Genomic DNA, 17,580 nt, shown 5'->3' with positions numbered 1-17,580 from the left:
GCCGCTACCCCACCACCCCTACCCCGGGTCCTTGGCTGATGGAATACCTGGAACTTCCCAAGGGACAGCCTCTCATTCCATTTCAGTGTCCATTATATGAATCTGAATTTTGGGTCTCAACCTCACCTTGTATGGCATGGCTGCTCATTGCACTTTCGAATTTGTGGTTCAGGTTTTGTTAAATGTTTGCATTTCTTGTTATCCACAAAACTAATATGCTTATTCATAATTTTTGTGCAGGATACTGTTGTCTTTCTTTCACCTGGTAAAAAGGAAAACAAAGTTTGCAGAGCTTTGATGACAACAGTTTTATCATTGAATAAAAGTATTCAAAATTACTGAAATATTAATAAATAGGATAGCCATATATACTTGGAAAAAACTCTAATGTTTTCACTCTTATTTTCACTTGGGGATAAATATCAAATTCCATCCTGAAACTGATAAAATAAATTAGTGAGGATTTCATATTTTTATATAAAACTTTTAAGATAGTTTTAAAAATATTGGATTAAAACTTTGCAAAACAAACAAACAAACCCAGAAATGAAAAAAATCTAGTTTTCTAACAGATAACAAGTTTTATATTCTAACAAGTTTTATATTAGTCAAAATTCTAAACCTAAATGAATACTTCTGCCAAATATTTATCTGTGCAACAATGTAAAATAGTTTATTGAAGAAAGTGTTAAGGGTTATATTGCAGATATTAGAAACACCTAGAATAAGTCTAGAATAGCACATTCAATGCGGCAACGGAAATTTTAAAATGTTTTGACAAACCTCAAAACAGTAGTTTGCCAAAATGATTGAAAGCAGTTACATTGTTCTGAAAAAAGCAAAATAATTATGGCAAGAAAACTTCATAGCATTGTGATCACCCCGAAACAGAATCACTGTGATCAGCTGATATTACCTGGGAAGGAAGTGGGTGTTTTTACTCATTGTCCTATCAGACAGATCATTTCATGTTCTATGTGAATAACATTTATGAACATACAGTTGAAGGGCTAATTGGAATCCCTTTTCATTTTGCCAGAGGTTTACCAGGACAAAACAAATCAAGTTTGACTTTTTCTTTGTTAAAGGTATTAGTCTTTGTATCTTATCCCTCTTATATAAATATTTTGAACAATTCTGCTTTTTCACTGCAATTGGGCTGACTTAGTAGCCCTAATGACAAAATTAATATAATGGAAGATGCATCAAATTACACCAATACATATGTCGCTATACCCACAAATGTATAATCATTACCTCCTCCACATACAGCATTACAGTCTTCCCAACCTGAGTGGGTCCACATAAATAGAGGCTCCGATACCTTTGTGCTCTGATTCTCGTTAACTGGATCTAAAGGAATAGTATATTCATAATGTAGCCCATAATTCTGATCTTGAAAAAGCAGGACCTGTAATATATAAGTAATTAATATTTGTATGGCTAGATATGACAAAAAAAGCAGACATGATAAAAAAGAAACATCAGTCTACAGAAAATCATAAAGAAATTCCATAATAAATGCCCAACATTCAGAGTTAAAACTATCTTCCAGCAGGCAAAATAAGACTGGTCTCAATCAAGATAAGAGACTTCATTTATAGGAAGAAAGGAAGGAAGGAAGGAAGGAAGGAAGGAAGGAAGGAAGGAAGGAAGGAAAGAAGGAAAGAAGGAAAGAAGGAAAGAAGGAAAGAAGGAAGAATCTGTCAGTATACTCTGAGAATTCTGCCAGCAATCCAACAATTGTCTTAGCTAGGAATTCTGGTACACGTAATCCTTGACTTATAACCATTCGTTTACTGAATGAAGTTACAATAGCACTGAAAAAAGTGACTTATGACCATTTTTCACACAATTGTTGCAGCATCCCTATGGTCAGATGATCAAAACTCAGATGCTTGGCAACTGACTTATATTTATGAAAGTTGCAATGTCCTGAGGTCATGTGATCACCTTTTGTGACCTTCTGACAAGCAAAGTCAATGGGAAAGCCAGGTTCACTTAACAACTGTTTTACTAATTTAACAACTGCAGTGATTAACTTAACTATGATAAATATAATCGTAAAATGGGCCAAAGCTCACTTAACCACTGTCTTGCCTAGCAATGGAAATTTTGGGCTCAATTGTGGTTGTAAATTAAGGATTACCTGCAATTGTAGGTCTATAATTAGTCTACTCATCAAAGCCAGACTCTATTTTTGTTGTCTCCATTATCCTATTTATGATTATTCCATGTACTTCACGTATGTACACATAAGTACAAATACAAAACTCTCTCGGTGTGTTGATTTGCATTCACTTATAAAAGCTTATTTGTATATATTGGTTCTTTCCACTGAAATGAATTAAAAATTTGATGTTCTGCACTTTCACATATCCATGCTCTGAGCACAACTAGAACTTTCCTATATATTCTGAATAGTAATCAGAATTAGCACTTCAAGAGTTTGAGCACATTTGAGATTATGAAGAAATTAAAGATCCAGTATTTTAATAATTTTAAGTATAGTTTAATTTATCATTAGCATATTGTTCAGATTATGTATACATCTCCTTTTCTCCTAGATTTTTAGAATACATACATTCTTGAGATATTACCTAATCAAGGAAATACTTTTCCTAGAGAACATGCATATCATGATGCCAAACCCTAGTCCTGAAGAATGTAGGTCTTCTAATACTGATATGAGTTACTAATGGGATCGCATTATGTTGCAGATTCCCATTCGGAAATAGCTAGCCCCTTTCTTGATATGAACCATAATGTGTTGGACTAAATGAGATTGTTATCTGATCTGGCATAACTTGTTTTGTGTTCTTATGTTATTCTAAATTGGTCACCATATACTGCTTGCAAAACAATACATATATTTAGACATAAACATTTCACCCTATAACGTAGAATACATTTAAATAATTATCTATGCTACTATACCAATAAATGTAAAGGTGATGTAGTTGGACCTTTGGCAGAAATTTTTTCCCACAGACCTCTCCTAACATAATGGACAGTGGTACCAGCAATGTTGAATGTTCCAGAATGTTCTATCTTCCAATCACTATTAATAGACTGTTTGCTGGCATCTCGAAGTGCTGAGGATACATTAGAAAACAGTACAAAAGAGTGTGTTTTATGTCAGGCCTGATTATTATGCTAAAAGAGCCATTTAATCAAAAATTTAAAACAATTTAAGATTAATAAACATAATAATAAAATTCCAGTAAGAAAACAGCTGTACTTCCGCTGAATAACAAGTTATATGTACTTTCAGAATTCTCTTAACATTCAATACAGATATTACTATGTGAAAAGCCTATAATAATTAGTCTACCACTATAATATGGATACTCCAAATTATTAATTGAAAATTATTTACTTTAAAACACAGTGATACAATAGAAGAATATATATGTAACATTATGGTACTTTAAATATTATATTCATACTGTACCATTGTTCTTACAGTTTAAAAATTCTATTGATGGAATAAAACTGAGATAAGAAAATTGGTTCCAAATTTTCTAGAATTAGAAATCCCATAATCTTATTATTGACCATGCTGGTTTAGACTGTTGGGATATGAGATTCAAAGTAGCTTTCTATTTACTAACTTGAACTTCCTTTCTTCCTTTCCTCCTTCCTTTCTCCCTCCCTCCCTCCCTCCCTCTCTCTCCCTCCCTCCCTCCCTCACACACATACACACACACAAACACATTGATGAATAGCTTGTGAAATCTGAGTGCTTTTAAAAGAAATTAATAATTTATTTTGACTATGTAATCTATTGATGACAATTGTTTGCAAATACATAACATAAGGCAAACTTTTGACTTAAACTTCCTATAGATTTGCATATAGTCTGGATATTTGTAACTGACTTTTGAAATGAAACCTATTCTGTCTTTGATCTATCCTGCCAAAAATAATGCTTTTTGGCTATTTCCTTTCTACAGCTTAATCAAGCCACACATTTAATGTCAACTTATATAGATTACTAGGAACTGTCAGTACTGATTCATAGTCTTTCACTGTTCTTCCTATAATGTGAATTTTGATAGTTCAGACTCAGAAATATAGAATTAAATAGGCTTGAAGTCCTCTAGAAATGGTGGCTCTAACGCGTACTTTCTCACTGAAGTTCCATATTTGTCATTAATCATGTGAAAGTGCTTCAGTTACTCAACTCTTGTCCCCAAATTCTTCATAGTTTTATCTTTGTGTGAGTCACTCCTGGCAATCAATTCCCATCCATATTTGGACTATAGGAAACAATGGCAATAACAGCATCAAAAATATAATTAAATTATCCAAGAATCATTTTGGCCATCAAAGGGCAGCAAAAAAAAAATACAAATAGTGTGAAATGTTCTGTAATATTTGCAGTATTCAATAATGCAACAGTGCTAAAAAGCTTTTCCCTTTTACTGTCATAACATTTAGAGTATTTTATTTAATAAAATAAAAGTGAAAAGGCCCACACTGGAATACAGTGGAAACCATAACATCATCAAACTTGTTGATGACTTCTAGTACAATTAGTGGAGAAACACCCTCTGCCCAAGACAGAATACATTTAAGTAATACATTTATCATGTAAAATTCTGATATTTTCAAAGGAACATAACCAGAAAATCAGATACTACCTAAAGATGTGAGTATGATCGCTCAAGAAAATGTGAACTTTTCCAAAATATGATATACCATCATTCTATTTCTAGTCATTATCTTAATCTGATTTTCTGCTTGTTTAAACTATCCACAATATGTACTCAATACACAGTACACAATATTGCCTTCCTAATTTATGGCTGTTATCTCAAGTAGCACCGTACGCAGCAACTACAAAAAACCCACAAAAAAACCACAAATGAAGGTAAAATAAAGCCTACTGCACCAGAGAAGACAAAGGAACTATCTTCCTCAAACTATGTGATGGAAGCCAAAGCACGGGAAAAGAGAACCTCTACATGCCATCTGCTTTCTGCTGCCTAGATGTATTGCAACTGCCATTCCCAGACAAGGATTCCAGTTGCAACATATGTCATGCTGAGAAAAACACTCACGTTTTTTTTAAAAGTACGTAAGAAGTAGTAACCTTATGTGGAGGTCATGAGTCAAAACAGCCTGTTGGTAAGCCAGTTGCAGCTTTCTTTAAAGCAGCCTGCCCTTATACAGTTAATAATGCCTTCATTGAGTCATGTTTGACTGCTGCAATATATTCTATTTAGGCTGTCTTAAAGCCTAATTGGAAACTGCAGTTGATTCCAAAGGCTGCGGTCCAATTGCTGGAGGGTGACAGCTTGTTTTATACTGTGGGCAAAACTTACACTGTGAGCAACCAATACAATTCGGTGTAAAATTAAAAATGCTGATTATGACTTATAAAGCCCTTTATGGCATGAGTCCTTTCTAACTGGAATCTGCCTACCCTGTGCGTGTAGGTTGAGCAGGTAGGTTGAAATTCTCACCAATGAGGGGGAAGAGGGTAGAGTATGAAAACAGGACTTCTCAGTGGCTATCCCTATGCTATATAATATCTTGTCTCTCCCAGATGAAGATGCCTCCACCCCATTACTATTTGTGATATAATAATGTTCTATATAACATATGGTTTCCTGTGTTTGTTCTTACATCCAGTATTAGATTATTTTAGAAATTTTAATGGTAATTTCTACATAATGTCTTAATAATTGTGGCATTTCATATTATATGATTTACAGTATGCATAGAATCCTGCATTGGACTGTCAGAACATTTTATAAATAAATAATAAATAAGTTAAAGTCCTTTATCCTTTTCTCGTTAAAAATTATCCACCAGGCCTACATATCTCATTTACACAACCCATTCAAAAGCTGAACTAAATAATATTTGTATTCAAGTGACTATTTGGATTTTTACATTGGCCTTTTTAATATAGAGTTCCCTAAGAAAGAAGAATTCATGTCCAGGAGTATGAATGTCTTATCTACAAAAGGCTTCCTGGATAAGTCTTAGTAAAACATTTACTTGGGACAAGTCTGTAGAAGTCCAATTAACACATCGTTGTCAATCATTCCGTCATGTCCAACCCTCGGCCACTCTATGTATCAGCATTCTTCATGACCCTCTGTCTTGTACCACCTCCTTCAGATCCGCCATGGTCATCCTGATGTTATCCACATCCAGCCAACAGGTACTAGGGCGACCCTTTCTCCATTTTCTGGTGATCCCTCTCAGCATGATTGACTTTTTGAGTGAGTCATCTTGCATGACATGGCCCAAGTAAGATAGCCTTTATGATAGCCAATTACTACTCAGAATAGTTAATACTCAGAACAGTTCAACTAGCTGATGTTGTATGGATGTAAAATTTATCACTGTTATGAATCTAAAGAGGAAATCCATGTAGGTACCTTTTGGTTGGAAGGAGCCAAAGAGTGGTGCATCTCCCCATAGATGCAAAAAAATCCAAAACCCTAGAAAATGCACCCAGCCTTCTAGGCAAAGCAATCAGTTAGATATGAGTGGGAAAAGAAAAGTAGTAGTTAAATAAGAGAGATTACCAGCCTTGTGTGGCAAGTGATTTAGAGTATAAAAATACAGGGGAAATACCTGTAGGGAAAACTCCAGACATATGAAATTATATATATTAGAATTATATATTATATGAGAAGAAATAATTTGGCTACTGCTGACACCTCTGTAATTTGGCATGAAGTTGTGGTGATATTGTGTGAATACTGCAGATTCCATCCACGTGCTAGCATTGAGCTTATACATTTGAATTACTGTATTTGTTTTCTCCTCTTTTTTATATTACATATTCTTCATATATGGCATATCCATTTCTCCTTTTATGCTTCTAATTGTGGCAACACTTCCATTCTTGTTATTGTGATTCTCGTATTTCCACTTAGAAAACAAATCAATACTATCTTCACATAAACAAATCCAGATGTGGATTGATATGATCTTTCAGGTCTTCCCTTTTGATCTGTACAGATGCAACATGCATGCAAACAATTTCATTTGAGGAAAATGGACAATATGTTTTTGAAGTTTTCCTGGGCCCTTCAGCTTGTAAAAACATAATTAAATATGTTTTGGAGAAAAATGAGTTTAAAAAAATGCATTCCATTTGCAAAGTTAGGAAAAGAACTCTAGATTTAAACAGCAATCTTGTTCTTCTCTTCTGAATGTTTTGTATATCATCAAAAGATAATTAAATATTATGTGAATTTTTTTTTTAAAAAAACAACATTCCTGATCTTGTCTGTGACACACTCACACAATCCAGCAGCAATACTTTATACCTGGTACATTGTATATCTTCTTGAGAATTTTAGTTCACTCAAGATGCATTCACACATATACCAAACACACCACACACACAGACACACACACACAGAATTTTTAAAGCACTACACTGCAAGATTAAAATCAAGCGGCATTTATATGTATAATATACTTTATACAAAAAAGCTCTTTTTGTTGCATGGGAACTTCTTTTGTGTGCTATAGTTCCTAACACTGATTATTATTCTAGGCCAAACGTTTCAAGGGAGACCCTCCGCTAAAAAGGTAACACAAGCCATGTCTCACTATAACCAACTCTGACAGGTCAAGTATCAGCTACATTTTATTCATTTTTATTTAGGACATTTATAGTGATATTTGCAATATTTATTGATGGCTTGTAAACACTGGAAACAATGATATGTTGGAAAACTAATTTTTGCTCTATTAAAATTTAAATACAGACTCCAAATCATACTCAAATTAGTATTCAGTTCTCACTCTGTAACTTACTCCCAAGTCACTTAGCATTGGAAGGTGGTGGGGGAGAGAAGAGAAATGTATTCTAAGGATTACAGCTATCTAATTAGGCTCTTGGATACACTGATTCATTCTTTTTCAAAATGGACCTTGCATGTATCTTCTTTGGCAATACTGCTAACTACGCAGTAAGATTATATGATTCCATTTTTTAGACTTGCATTTATATTCAGAGGTAATTCTCATCCACTTCAAGAAGAGTCACCCCCTACAGCCTTCCACAAATTGTAACACTGTAACTAATACAGGGGTGTGCAATTATGGCAATTTTATGACCTGTGGATTTCAACATCAGGGAAAGAATTCCTGAGCCAGCAGGTTGTAAACTTGCTAAAGTTGCCCACTCCTGGAATAATATATGTGTAACTGTTTTATATCACCTTTCAGTTTTCAGTCTACTGCTTTGGCAAACTTAGATTCTTTTAAATATTTCCACAAGGCAAAAGCAGTATCAGTTGAGTCTGACAAACATTAGAAATCATAATTCTGGATATTTTCCAAAATGAGCTTTCGGTTGCTGTCAGTTTCATCTTTTTTTTTTGTGAGTGCTTAGAACTAAGCTAGAAACTTAGACTCTGCCCGTTTTTCTCTTTCAGTATTTAGTTGATTCTGTGGTAAATTATAAGAGACAGTAAGTCCCACAGAGACTTCTTTGTTTCTATGTTTTACAAAAACTATTTACAGACCTCTAGTCATGAAAAGATTTGTGAATTTTGCAACTTTTGAATCAATCATTCTAAAATAGCCGAACTAAGTGCTAACACTTGGCAAAACACCAAATCAGCTAGTTCTTTTTTTAAAAATCACTGAAATTTTTGACCAATTTATCGTTTTTACTTTTTGGGAACTGCATTCAAAATAAATTACAGTTAGCTACAGTTCACAACAGTTTATATTCTATTAACTAATTCTACTGTGGTAATAAGAAAAATTTGATATAAACAATAAAGCTGTACAATATATACAGAAACTATATGAAACATTAGGTTATATTAATAAATTGCTAGCATTCCAGTTGGTCAGTTTTAATCTGATCAATAACAACCTTATTACTTTTTTCCTGAAATTCTGAACTAGAATGCTTCCATTTTGCTACTTAAAGAAGAAGCTAATTGCTTTGGTTTCATCCAGGTTAGACAGACCCTCCATCCTGACAGTCACACTGTTTGATTTGATTTGATCACAACTTACCCAAGTAGCTGTGAGCTGGTTTTTCTTCCACAACTTTGATTCTTCTTGCTCCTGCAGGTATCACTAAGGCTTCCACATAACCTGAGTATATATACCGACATTTATATTGTTATCTGTTTATTTAAATTAGAATAATATTTATATTAAAGTTGGTTCCATCTATTCAAAAATCTTTAAAATTATATTTGCTCTTAATGCCCTATTTTCTTTGAGTCAAATTTCTGGAATCTAGACTTTTGATTTTGTGCATCAAATTCTTGTTCTCTCTCCCCCTCCCCCCGATTATCAAGTATTACTGTATCTCACTTGAACAATTCTGAGTTGATTACAAACCTGTCCCCTTTATAGATTCCATGGACAATAAAAGGGAGGAAAAGTTTTTATCTTTTCTGAAAAATATCAATGAACCTATACTATTCTTTATTCAAAGAAACTATATTTTCCAAAAAGTTTGTCATGAGTCTATATCTTCCCTATTTTTATCTCTGAGCTACAGTACATAAAGAAGTGCTAAATTGCTAAGTCAGCTGTTCTGTCAACTACTTGGAGAGGGTTCTATGGATCAGCTATCGACCAAAGCACTTTAGTTTCCAACCATCCTACTTAGGACCAAAAAGATGGCCAGGGTGGGTCAAACATAAACTTCTAGTCTTTGCTTAATATGTAAGACTCTGTTGGAAGCATTAAACCAGGGGTGTTAAACTGCTGGCCCGCGGGCCGGATGTGTCACGCAGAAGCCACGCCCACCCCATTGCCAGCAATGGCAAAACAGTTCCGATACGTTGAGTGACATCACGTGACGTCGCGAGTTTGACATGTCTGCATTAAACAAATTGGGATATAAGAAATTTCACATACTCTATTATCATCTAACTAGTATTCTTAAACTAGTGGTGGTGGGCAGCTGAACAGGTCAAACCATCTCTTGTGCTAATACTTTGTTAAGCCATGCTTCACTGGATCATTCAGCAGCTGCCGCTAGTCAACAATATTAGAATGTGATTGCTAGCCACCTTTAAATAAGTTTCATGAATGTTGGAAGTTAGAAAGAAAATCCTGCTCTGTTTTAACACAGAATGCAGAATAACAGAGTTGGAAGAGACTGTTGAGGTCTTCTAGTCCAGCAGCCCCCAACATTTTGGGCACCGGGGACCAGTTCCATGGAGAAAGGTTTTTCTGCAGACTGGAGGGAGCATGGTTTCATGTGCTGCCTGTATCCCACAGATGGAGCTTCACTTGTTTGCACAGCCAGGTTTCTGGCATGCTGCGACCTGGTGCCAGTCCACGGACCAGGGATTGGGGACCCCTGTTCTAATCCACCCCCTTGCTCAAGCAGAAGACCCTATTCTATTCCACTCTTGTATGTGTTCTTATAATCCCCCCTCACAGTACAAACATTTATTATGAGAAGCAGTATGCACAGGGTGGGGTGGGGTGGGGTCAATGTTCCAAATCTACAAGATGATAGCACTTGTGCTATGAACAAAGCTCTACCACTTGATACATGCATCGTCAAACATTTATATTAAGATTTTGCAGATTTTAATTTCCTCTTCAGATATCCATGATTGAAATTCTGTTGGAAATATTATTTTAATTAGTTGTTTTAAAGCTGAAATAATTTAATTTAACTTTCTAAGTGTTTTTTGAAAGATCACTAATTACCAAATTCCTAGCAGGTTTTGTCATATCATTCCTAATATAATTCAATTTATTATTCCCTTTCAGCAATCTGAAGGGGAATAGTAGAAGAGATTGGACAACCATTTCTCTGAAATTGTATAGGATCTCCTGCCTGAGCAGGAGGTTGAACTAGAAGACCTGCAAGGTCCCTTTCAACTCTGTTACTCTGTTAATTCTGTTAGTCTGCAAACATTTTTATTACAGCCAAAAGGCACTACAAAACAAAGAAGCAGCAGCAACATAGCATTATCATCTGCTGATACTGAACTGGATATATACTGAATAATTACTGCATTTATTTGTTTACATTTCTTACTTTTACCATGTGAATGGCTAATATCAAAGAGATTCACTACTGGCATTTTTACTGATATCATTTTATAATTTTCACTTGGGCCGATTCCAGAGGATTGGGTAAAATATTTATATTAACATTCCTAGATTAATAAAAAAAATCAGAAGTAAATTTAACATATTTACATTGCTCCACTGTGGGCAGGGGATAAGGAAATGGGACTTCTAGATTTCCTTCCCAACTCAACAAAAATTACTTGGCAAATTCTAAATAGCTATATCCAAAATAAATATACAGAAATGTGTACTATCCGCAAATACAGTGTCTACAGTTAACTGATCATAACAAAGCTAGACATTCATTCAAACACTTGAATGGGAAAAACCGCAGCAGTAATACAGATTCAATAAAAACAAATACTACTTAATCATTAAGACCACAGATAAGCACTGTGGTTGCAAACTCCAGAAAGCTTCACATGCATAATTCTTGAAGAAATGAACAGGATTTATATCTGTATAACTAGACATAAAACATAGCCTATGTTTTATAGTCCTTTAAATTTAATTTATTGACTAATAGGAAAATGATTGTTTTTATCAAATTATTTCTACAAATCAGAAACGGGATAGTTTCATAAGTAGTTCATCTATACTAAAAAGATCCTGTATTTTAAAGCAATCATTTTTTTTGTAGAAATATATAAGCTTGCTAGAAAGGTATGGTGTACCTTACCTGGCATTTCTGGAAAGGTTAAATAGATTTCTATAGAATTACAAGATTGACAAATGAAGAACAGGAACCTTAAATTTATTTATTATTTATTTATTAAATTTAAATGTATTAAGTAATATTATTAAGTAATTATTTAATATTTCTTTTTACCTCTGCCCTATTTTAGAATATTTAAACTCTTAAAATAATTAATATATTACAATAAATATACAATAATATAATATATAAAATACAACAATAATATAAGTAATATAAGTAATATAATTAATACAATATAATAATATATTCAATAATATAATTTCAATATCCAGACTCTTCAAGTTTAGGCACGAGTAGGCACGAGTAGGCTTACTTGGGGGCCCAGAGTGAAACATTATGACACAAGCATTACAATGTTATGCAAGCACCACTTTTTATATCTGCATTGTGATATAGAATCCACATATGTAAGGGACAGAGCTCATGTTGTGATATTGCAGCATTCATTTTATCATTAAAAGGAAACTTTAATGTTTCATTAAATGCTGGTGCAGATGCTGTGAAGTTGCACATAGGTTTTTCCATCAATTTTAAGCAAAATTCAAGTTATAAAACTTCAAACATCTAGTTCACATTTTTGCACTTTTTATGCTATATGCAATCTTCTTTACAGGACCCAGAAACACCCAAAGAATGAAAACATCTAATTTTCATTTAACTTCATCAATTTACATCTGATTTTTAATGTGAAACTTTATTTGATTTGATGTGTTAATTGATTATTAATATATTTTCTGCTTCCAATTAAAGTGAAACCTCAGTTCCCTTTAGTGCAGGGGTCCCCAACTCCCAGTCCATGGTCCGGTACCGGGACATGGCCTGCCAGCAATTGGGCCGCACAAACAAGGAAAGCTCCATTTGTGGGACGCAGGCAGCACACAAACCCACACGCTCTCCAGACCGCAGAAAAATTTTTCTCCACGGAACCGGTCCCTGGTGCCCAAAAGGTTCGGGACCTCTGCTTTAGTTGACTTCAGATGCAATGGATAACATCTCTGTTCCAATTTCCACCCAAAATGACAGACAAGGCCACTGGATGCAATGTACTCCAGATGGCACAATTAAATTTATTTTTTTACAATTTCTGCTACTATTTATATCATTTGTGTAATTACTTAATTATGCAACTGATATAAATATTGTGATGATATTTTTGTATTTGTTTGATATGTGAGCATACCTTCCCTCAAGAATTATATAGAACAATAGAAGAAGTTTGATATCTGCATCTGACATCTTTTTAACACTTGAATTAGTTTTTTTTTTTTACAAAGGAGCAAGACTTTTAAATAATATGATTATAAAGTTTGAGGAGTCGTTGTGTTTCTAGCATCATTTCTAGGCCCTTTCTTCCCTTTCATATTCCTATGTTGGTCAACTTTGAAGTTGGATTGATTCTTTAATGCAGCTGTATGAGTTTATTTATATTTTGTTCATTTAATATTAAAAAACCTATTCATTTTTTCTATAAATGAAATAATTTTCTTTGGGCAAATGATCTTATTTCTGTCCTTTATTTAAAATTCTAGTGTTGATAACATTTTAATCCAGAGCAGTATTTACTGTTCAGGTACACAAAATAATCCCAGATAAGATCCTGTATCCAAAAGTATAGAGTTGGATTTACAACATACTTATTCTTAGTGTATGTGTTCCTAATTTCCTTAGCAACAAGGTTGAAACTGGGTAAAATTAAGCTAAAATACTTTTCCTAAATGCTGTGCTTTAATTTATACAACATAAAAATAGGATGATACTACACAATTTATAGCCTGCAGAATACTCATCGCATTTAAATTTTTTGCAGATTTTAATAAATACATTTTAAAAGATGTTTACCTGCTCCTCGAGTATGATTAAAATCTCCTTTAACAACTCTACATGATTTTCCATCTCCATTGCAGACACCACAGTGATCTTCCCATGCCAAAGAACCCAATATGCCATCACAGCCGAATTTCTGAAGAAAAAAAAAGAAAGAATAGCATATTTTCCGCTCTAGGCTAAAGGATCAAATTAGACTATAATTAGTAAGAAATATATTATTTACTAACAATAAAATGTGATAACCTATTTTGAACTATTCTGGGGTATCTGGACAGCAAACGGAATTAAAAAAATATTCTTTCTCATCAGAAATTTTATCACTTTTTCCTTAAAAGATTGGTTTTAAGAAGCCCTCCTTCAAAATTCCTACTTCATACATACAAAAATATAGCATTATTATTAATTTCTTCTACAGTGTTCTAAATTTAAATTGCAGATTAATTTAAGTTTAAAGATGACATCCATAATCTAAAAGAATTAAGGGGGAAAAACTTCAAAATAATTAAACAGTAATAGTTAGTTTTGGAAGATTTACCTGACATTTTCCATTTGCACATACATCTAGATCCTGAGGCCCACAGGAAGTTCCATCCATCACTTTCTCTGTTACCAATATTGGCTGTTCTTTTCCATTTGGAGAACAAAATAACGCACATGGTTTTTCTATGTGAATAAATACATTTTTTTAAAAAATGTGATTTGAAAATAGTTTTAAACAATTCAAATAATCCAGTACTGGTTATATAACACATATATTTTAAGAGATTTAATGAGTACATTATTGGAAAATTTTAAAGATTTTCATGGTTGAATAGTGTTGATTTATTAATTGACAGCACAAAATCTCCTCTTATTTTTCCCACAACAATCCTGTGTGATGGGTTGGGTTAAGAGACAATGATTGGCAGTCTCCTGGTTTCTAGCCTGATGCCTTAATCCCTAGACCAAACTGGCTCTCAGTTTGCTACATTATTGTCAGGTGCAAGAAATGACACTGAGAGACTGATCAGAGCAGTTCATTTATTGCTACTCACCTATTTACAATAATTTCACCAGACTAACTGTACTCACTACAGAACAACCAGATAAGCACTTCAGGTTGAGGAGGGGTGCCTAATCTCCCTTGTTTCCTCTCCTTCAGGGATTCTAGGCTAGCCACTCTTTTAACTCCTCCCCCGCTTCAGTTGCAGCTTCCACTACTATTATTATATATACTGCATTATAAATAAACAATATATTATAATAATATAACAGTAATACACAATTCTTGTGACAATCCATTTTTAAAAATCAATGTTTACAAATCATAGACATCCAGTCATGGATTATTCTACATGTAATATAGCACTCCTGAGCAATTTTCCTCCCCTTTCACAATAACAAAAAATGTGGCTAAAAAAATAAGGCTCAAATTCATCTTTACTTGTTTGTCTCTTCATTGAAGTAGCAAAGAAGACTGGTATTAACTTAAAATGTTATTTTAAAATAGAGACAATATGATAAATACATTGACATTTTCCAGTAATTGGCCAAGGAAAATATATTTATTTGTACTCAGCTTCTTGCTAAACTGCAAAGAATGACTTCATTATCTTTAAAGTAAATGGCATCATTCTGATTATATTTGAAAGAAACAAGGTAATAACAGAATTAAATGCTGATAAATTATTTTACTTTTTGAGACATTTTAGGACTAAATCTGCCCTTTTTTAGTGATCAACCTTTAGGAACAATTCTTACTTTATGAATTATTTGCATTTTGTATTTCAAACTGAACAATTCTGTGGTATTCTAAATGCTAAAACATGTATTCCGACACAAGCTTTTATCACTATATTTATGTGATGAAGTGCACAAAGGCAATATCAGCATTACATAACTAGTCATAAGGTTCATAACATACTTCTTTGATTTTGTTGCAAATCTGTAGTATGGATAAAATTACATTTTAAAAAAATGCTTCATGATTAATTAAAATATATAATTCTAGTATTTATTTTATATCTGCCAAAATCCACTGCATGCTGTATTATTTATTTAAATGGAAGAAACCATTCTTCTTCTTTTTTTCAAAAAAGCACACAAAAGTATTTCTTAAGTAATCTACTATAAAGTTTTAAAACTGCACTACTCTCATTGTTTTCACTAGATTAGTCAACATCACTGATATGGTTCCTACTACTTTATCGAACTAGTATAATTATCGGGTACAATGAACTGTTAAATCTATTTTAATACATATGTGCAGATTTGTGTGTGGGTATATGCGTGTGTATTTTGTGTGGGTATATATGTGTTGCACAAGTGTACTTTTGACAGTAAGCTTGTGGCGATTAAATATAAGGCTGGGGTATGTTCTTACCTTCATCTACAACAGCCTGCCATTGGTGTATATGTTTCTGATATGCTAGCCTAACGCTGAAGGCCTGACACTGCCAATCCCTGAATGCAGGCAGTCCAGGAGTACAAGAGGGATTCTCACATATTTTGTATTGTATTCTTGATCCCTGGCATTCTGTTTCTTCATAACCTGGACTAGGAAAAATAAAAATAAAAATTATTAAATTAAATTTAGTTGTGTGCACATGGCCTGCATGGTTTACATTGTTATTACTGCCATCACATTTGTATCTGTGGAATTAAGGAGGAGTATGTGGTTTCACATCACCTCACTTTATCCCTAGCTAGAACACTTTCATTTCAAAATCACACACTGGGATGCATAATCCCAGTCCAATATATAAGCACTATACTACTTACAAACAATTAAAATAACAGTGATTACCTATGTGCAGCCTGTCTTTAAATGGTAAAGAGAATCTAATATTTGGAACCTATTGTAATCAACTAACAGCAACTGTTACAAAAAAATTCTCTGTGAATATTATGGTACCAAGCTAGAATTAGGCTAAACCATGACGATTATTTGACTCTCTCTTCGTCAGCCTTTTCTAATCTTGTTGTCTCCTGACAGATTGGGGGCCACCATGATCAGATATTCTAAAAGGTGCACCCTAATATATTTGATGAATAACAAAGCAGGAAAGGTTGAAATGGATTATCCTTAATGTATGTGAATTCTTCCCCATACTGCCAATATGCATAGAATTGAGTAATGACCTGTATAAAGATCCCAACTCTACCATTTATTTTAAAACCTGAAATACAAACCAAATACTACTTACTTAGTTTTCCGTCCTTAAAATGAATTGTATATAAAGAAATATATTTGAGAGTACCTATCACAGCTCTTGAAATATCAGTGTTTACTGATAATGTACAATTTTATGTAATATCACGAACCTAGTTGTGTAATATCCTCTTTACATTGTTGAAGTAGTAGACAGTGCATCTGTCCATAACTAATTTGGAATTTATTAAATAATATGACAAGCAGAACACAAATAAGCTGTTGCTTACCTAGCACATCTTCGTTGTCGACTGCTGATTCCAGTGTTACAAGTTCTGCTACAAGAGCCCCAGGTACTCCATTCTGCTTCCATGTGTCCAGTGAAAGATGTTTTACTGGTACATTCTCCAACTTTACACCACTATTACAAAAGTCAGCTTTTATTTTAAAATATATGAAGTACACTCAAAATAATTTACTATATAAACTCAAGAGGAAGTCCACACTGAACATACTACAATAACTGATAAAATGGCAAAGCAGAGAGGAATAAAAGTATAATTTTGCCTTAGTTAATGCATTTTTGGTAGCTGGAGGGAAAAATAAGTCTTCCCTTCAGATAAATTCACTATTGCTCTAGCTATTCAAACAAATTTTCTTGAAAGGTACAAAATCAAGGGCATAACTATTTTTTAATTAAATTCAATATGTGCAAAACAGAGAAATGTTAGTTTTTACATTACATTAGAATGAAAGAGACGTGGTTACTACTTAGTTAGTTCTGCACTCTTAAAGCACACTTATTGCTAAACAATTATATAATCTATGCTAGTGCACATTTTGTCTTTTTACCTGTTGT

The 17,580-nt window shown here is 33.5% G+C and overlaps 1 protein-coding gene across 1 annotated transcript in view; it reads right to left on the bottom strand.

Annotated features, from left to right (window-relative positions):
• ADAMTS19 (ADAM metallopeptidase with thrombospondin type 1 motif 19) overlaps positions 1 to 17,580 on the bottom strand; it is a 103,629-nt gene that overhangs the window by 13,432 nt on the left and 72,617 nt on the right. The window contains exons 12-19 of the mRNA XM_015815259.2: positions 17,012 to 17,142; positions 15,954 to 16,126; positions 14,127 to 14,254; positions 13,604 to 13,724; positions 9,013 to 9,093; positions 2,938 to 3,095; positions 1,258 to 1,411; positions 127 to 262 (exon numbers count right to left, since the gene is read on the bottom strand). Coding sequence (XP_015670745.2) covers positions 127 to 262; positions 1,258 to 1,411; positions 2,938 to 3,095; positions 9,013 to 9,093; positions 13,604 to 13,724; positions 14,127 to 14,254; positions 15,954 to 16,126; positions 17,012 to 17,142 — 1,082 coding nt within the window. The remainder of the gene's footprint in view (positions 1 to 126; positions 263 to 1,257; positions 1,412 to 2,937; positions 3,096 to 9,012; positions 9,094 to 13,603; positions 13,725 to 14,126; positions 14,255 to 15,953; positions 16,127 to 17,011; positions 17,143 to 17,580) is intronic.

Source organism: Protobothrops mucrosquamatus, unplaced genomic scaffold (assembly GCF_001527695.2).
Source record: "Protobothrops mucrosquamatus isolate PMUCROS unplaced genomic scaffold, P.Mucros_1.0 scaffold329, whole genome shotgun sequence".
Lineage (NCBI taxonomy): Eukaryota > Metazoa > Chordata > Lepidosauria > Squamata > Viperidae > Protobothrops > Protobothrops mucrosquamatus.
The sequence above is the reverse complement of the archived record's forward strand: the minus strand, read 5'-3'. Positions and strand labels throughout refer to the sequence as shown.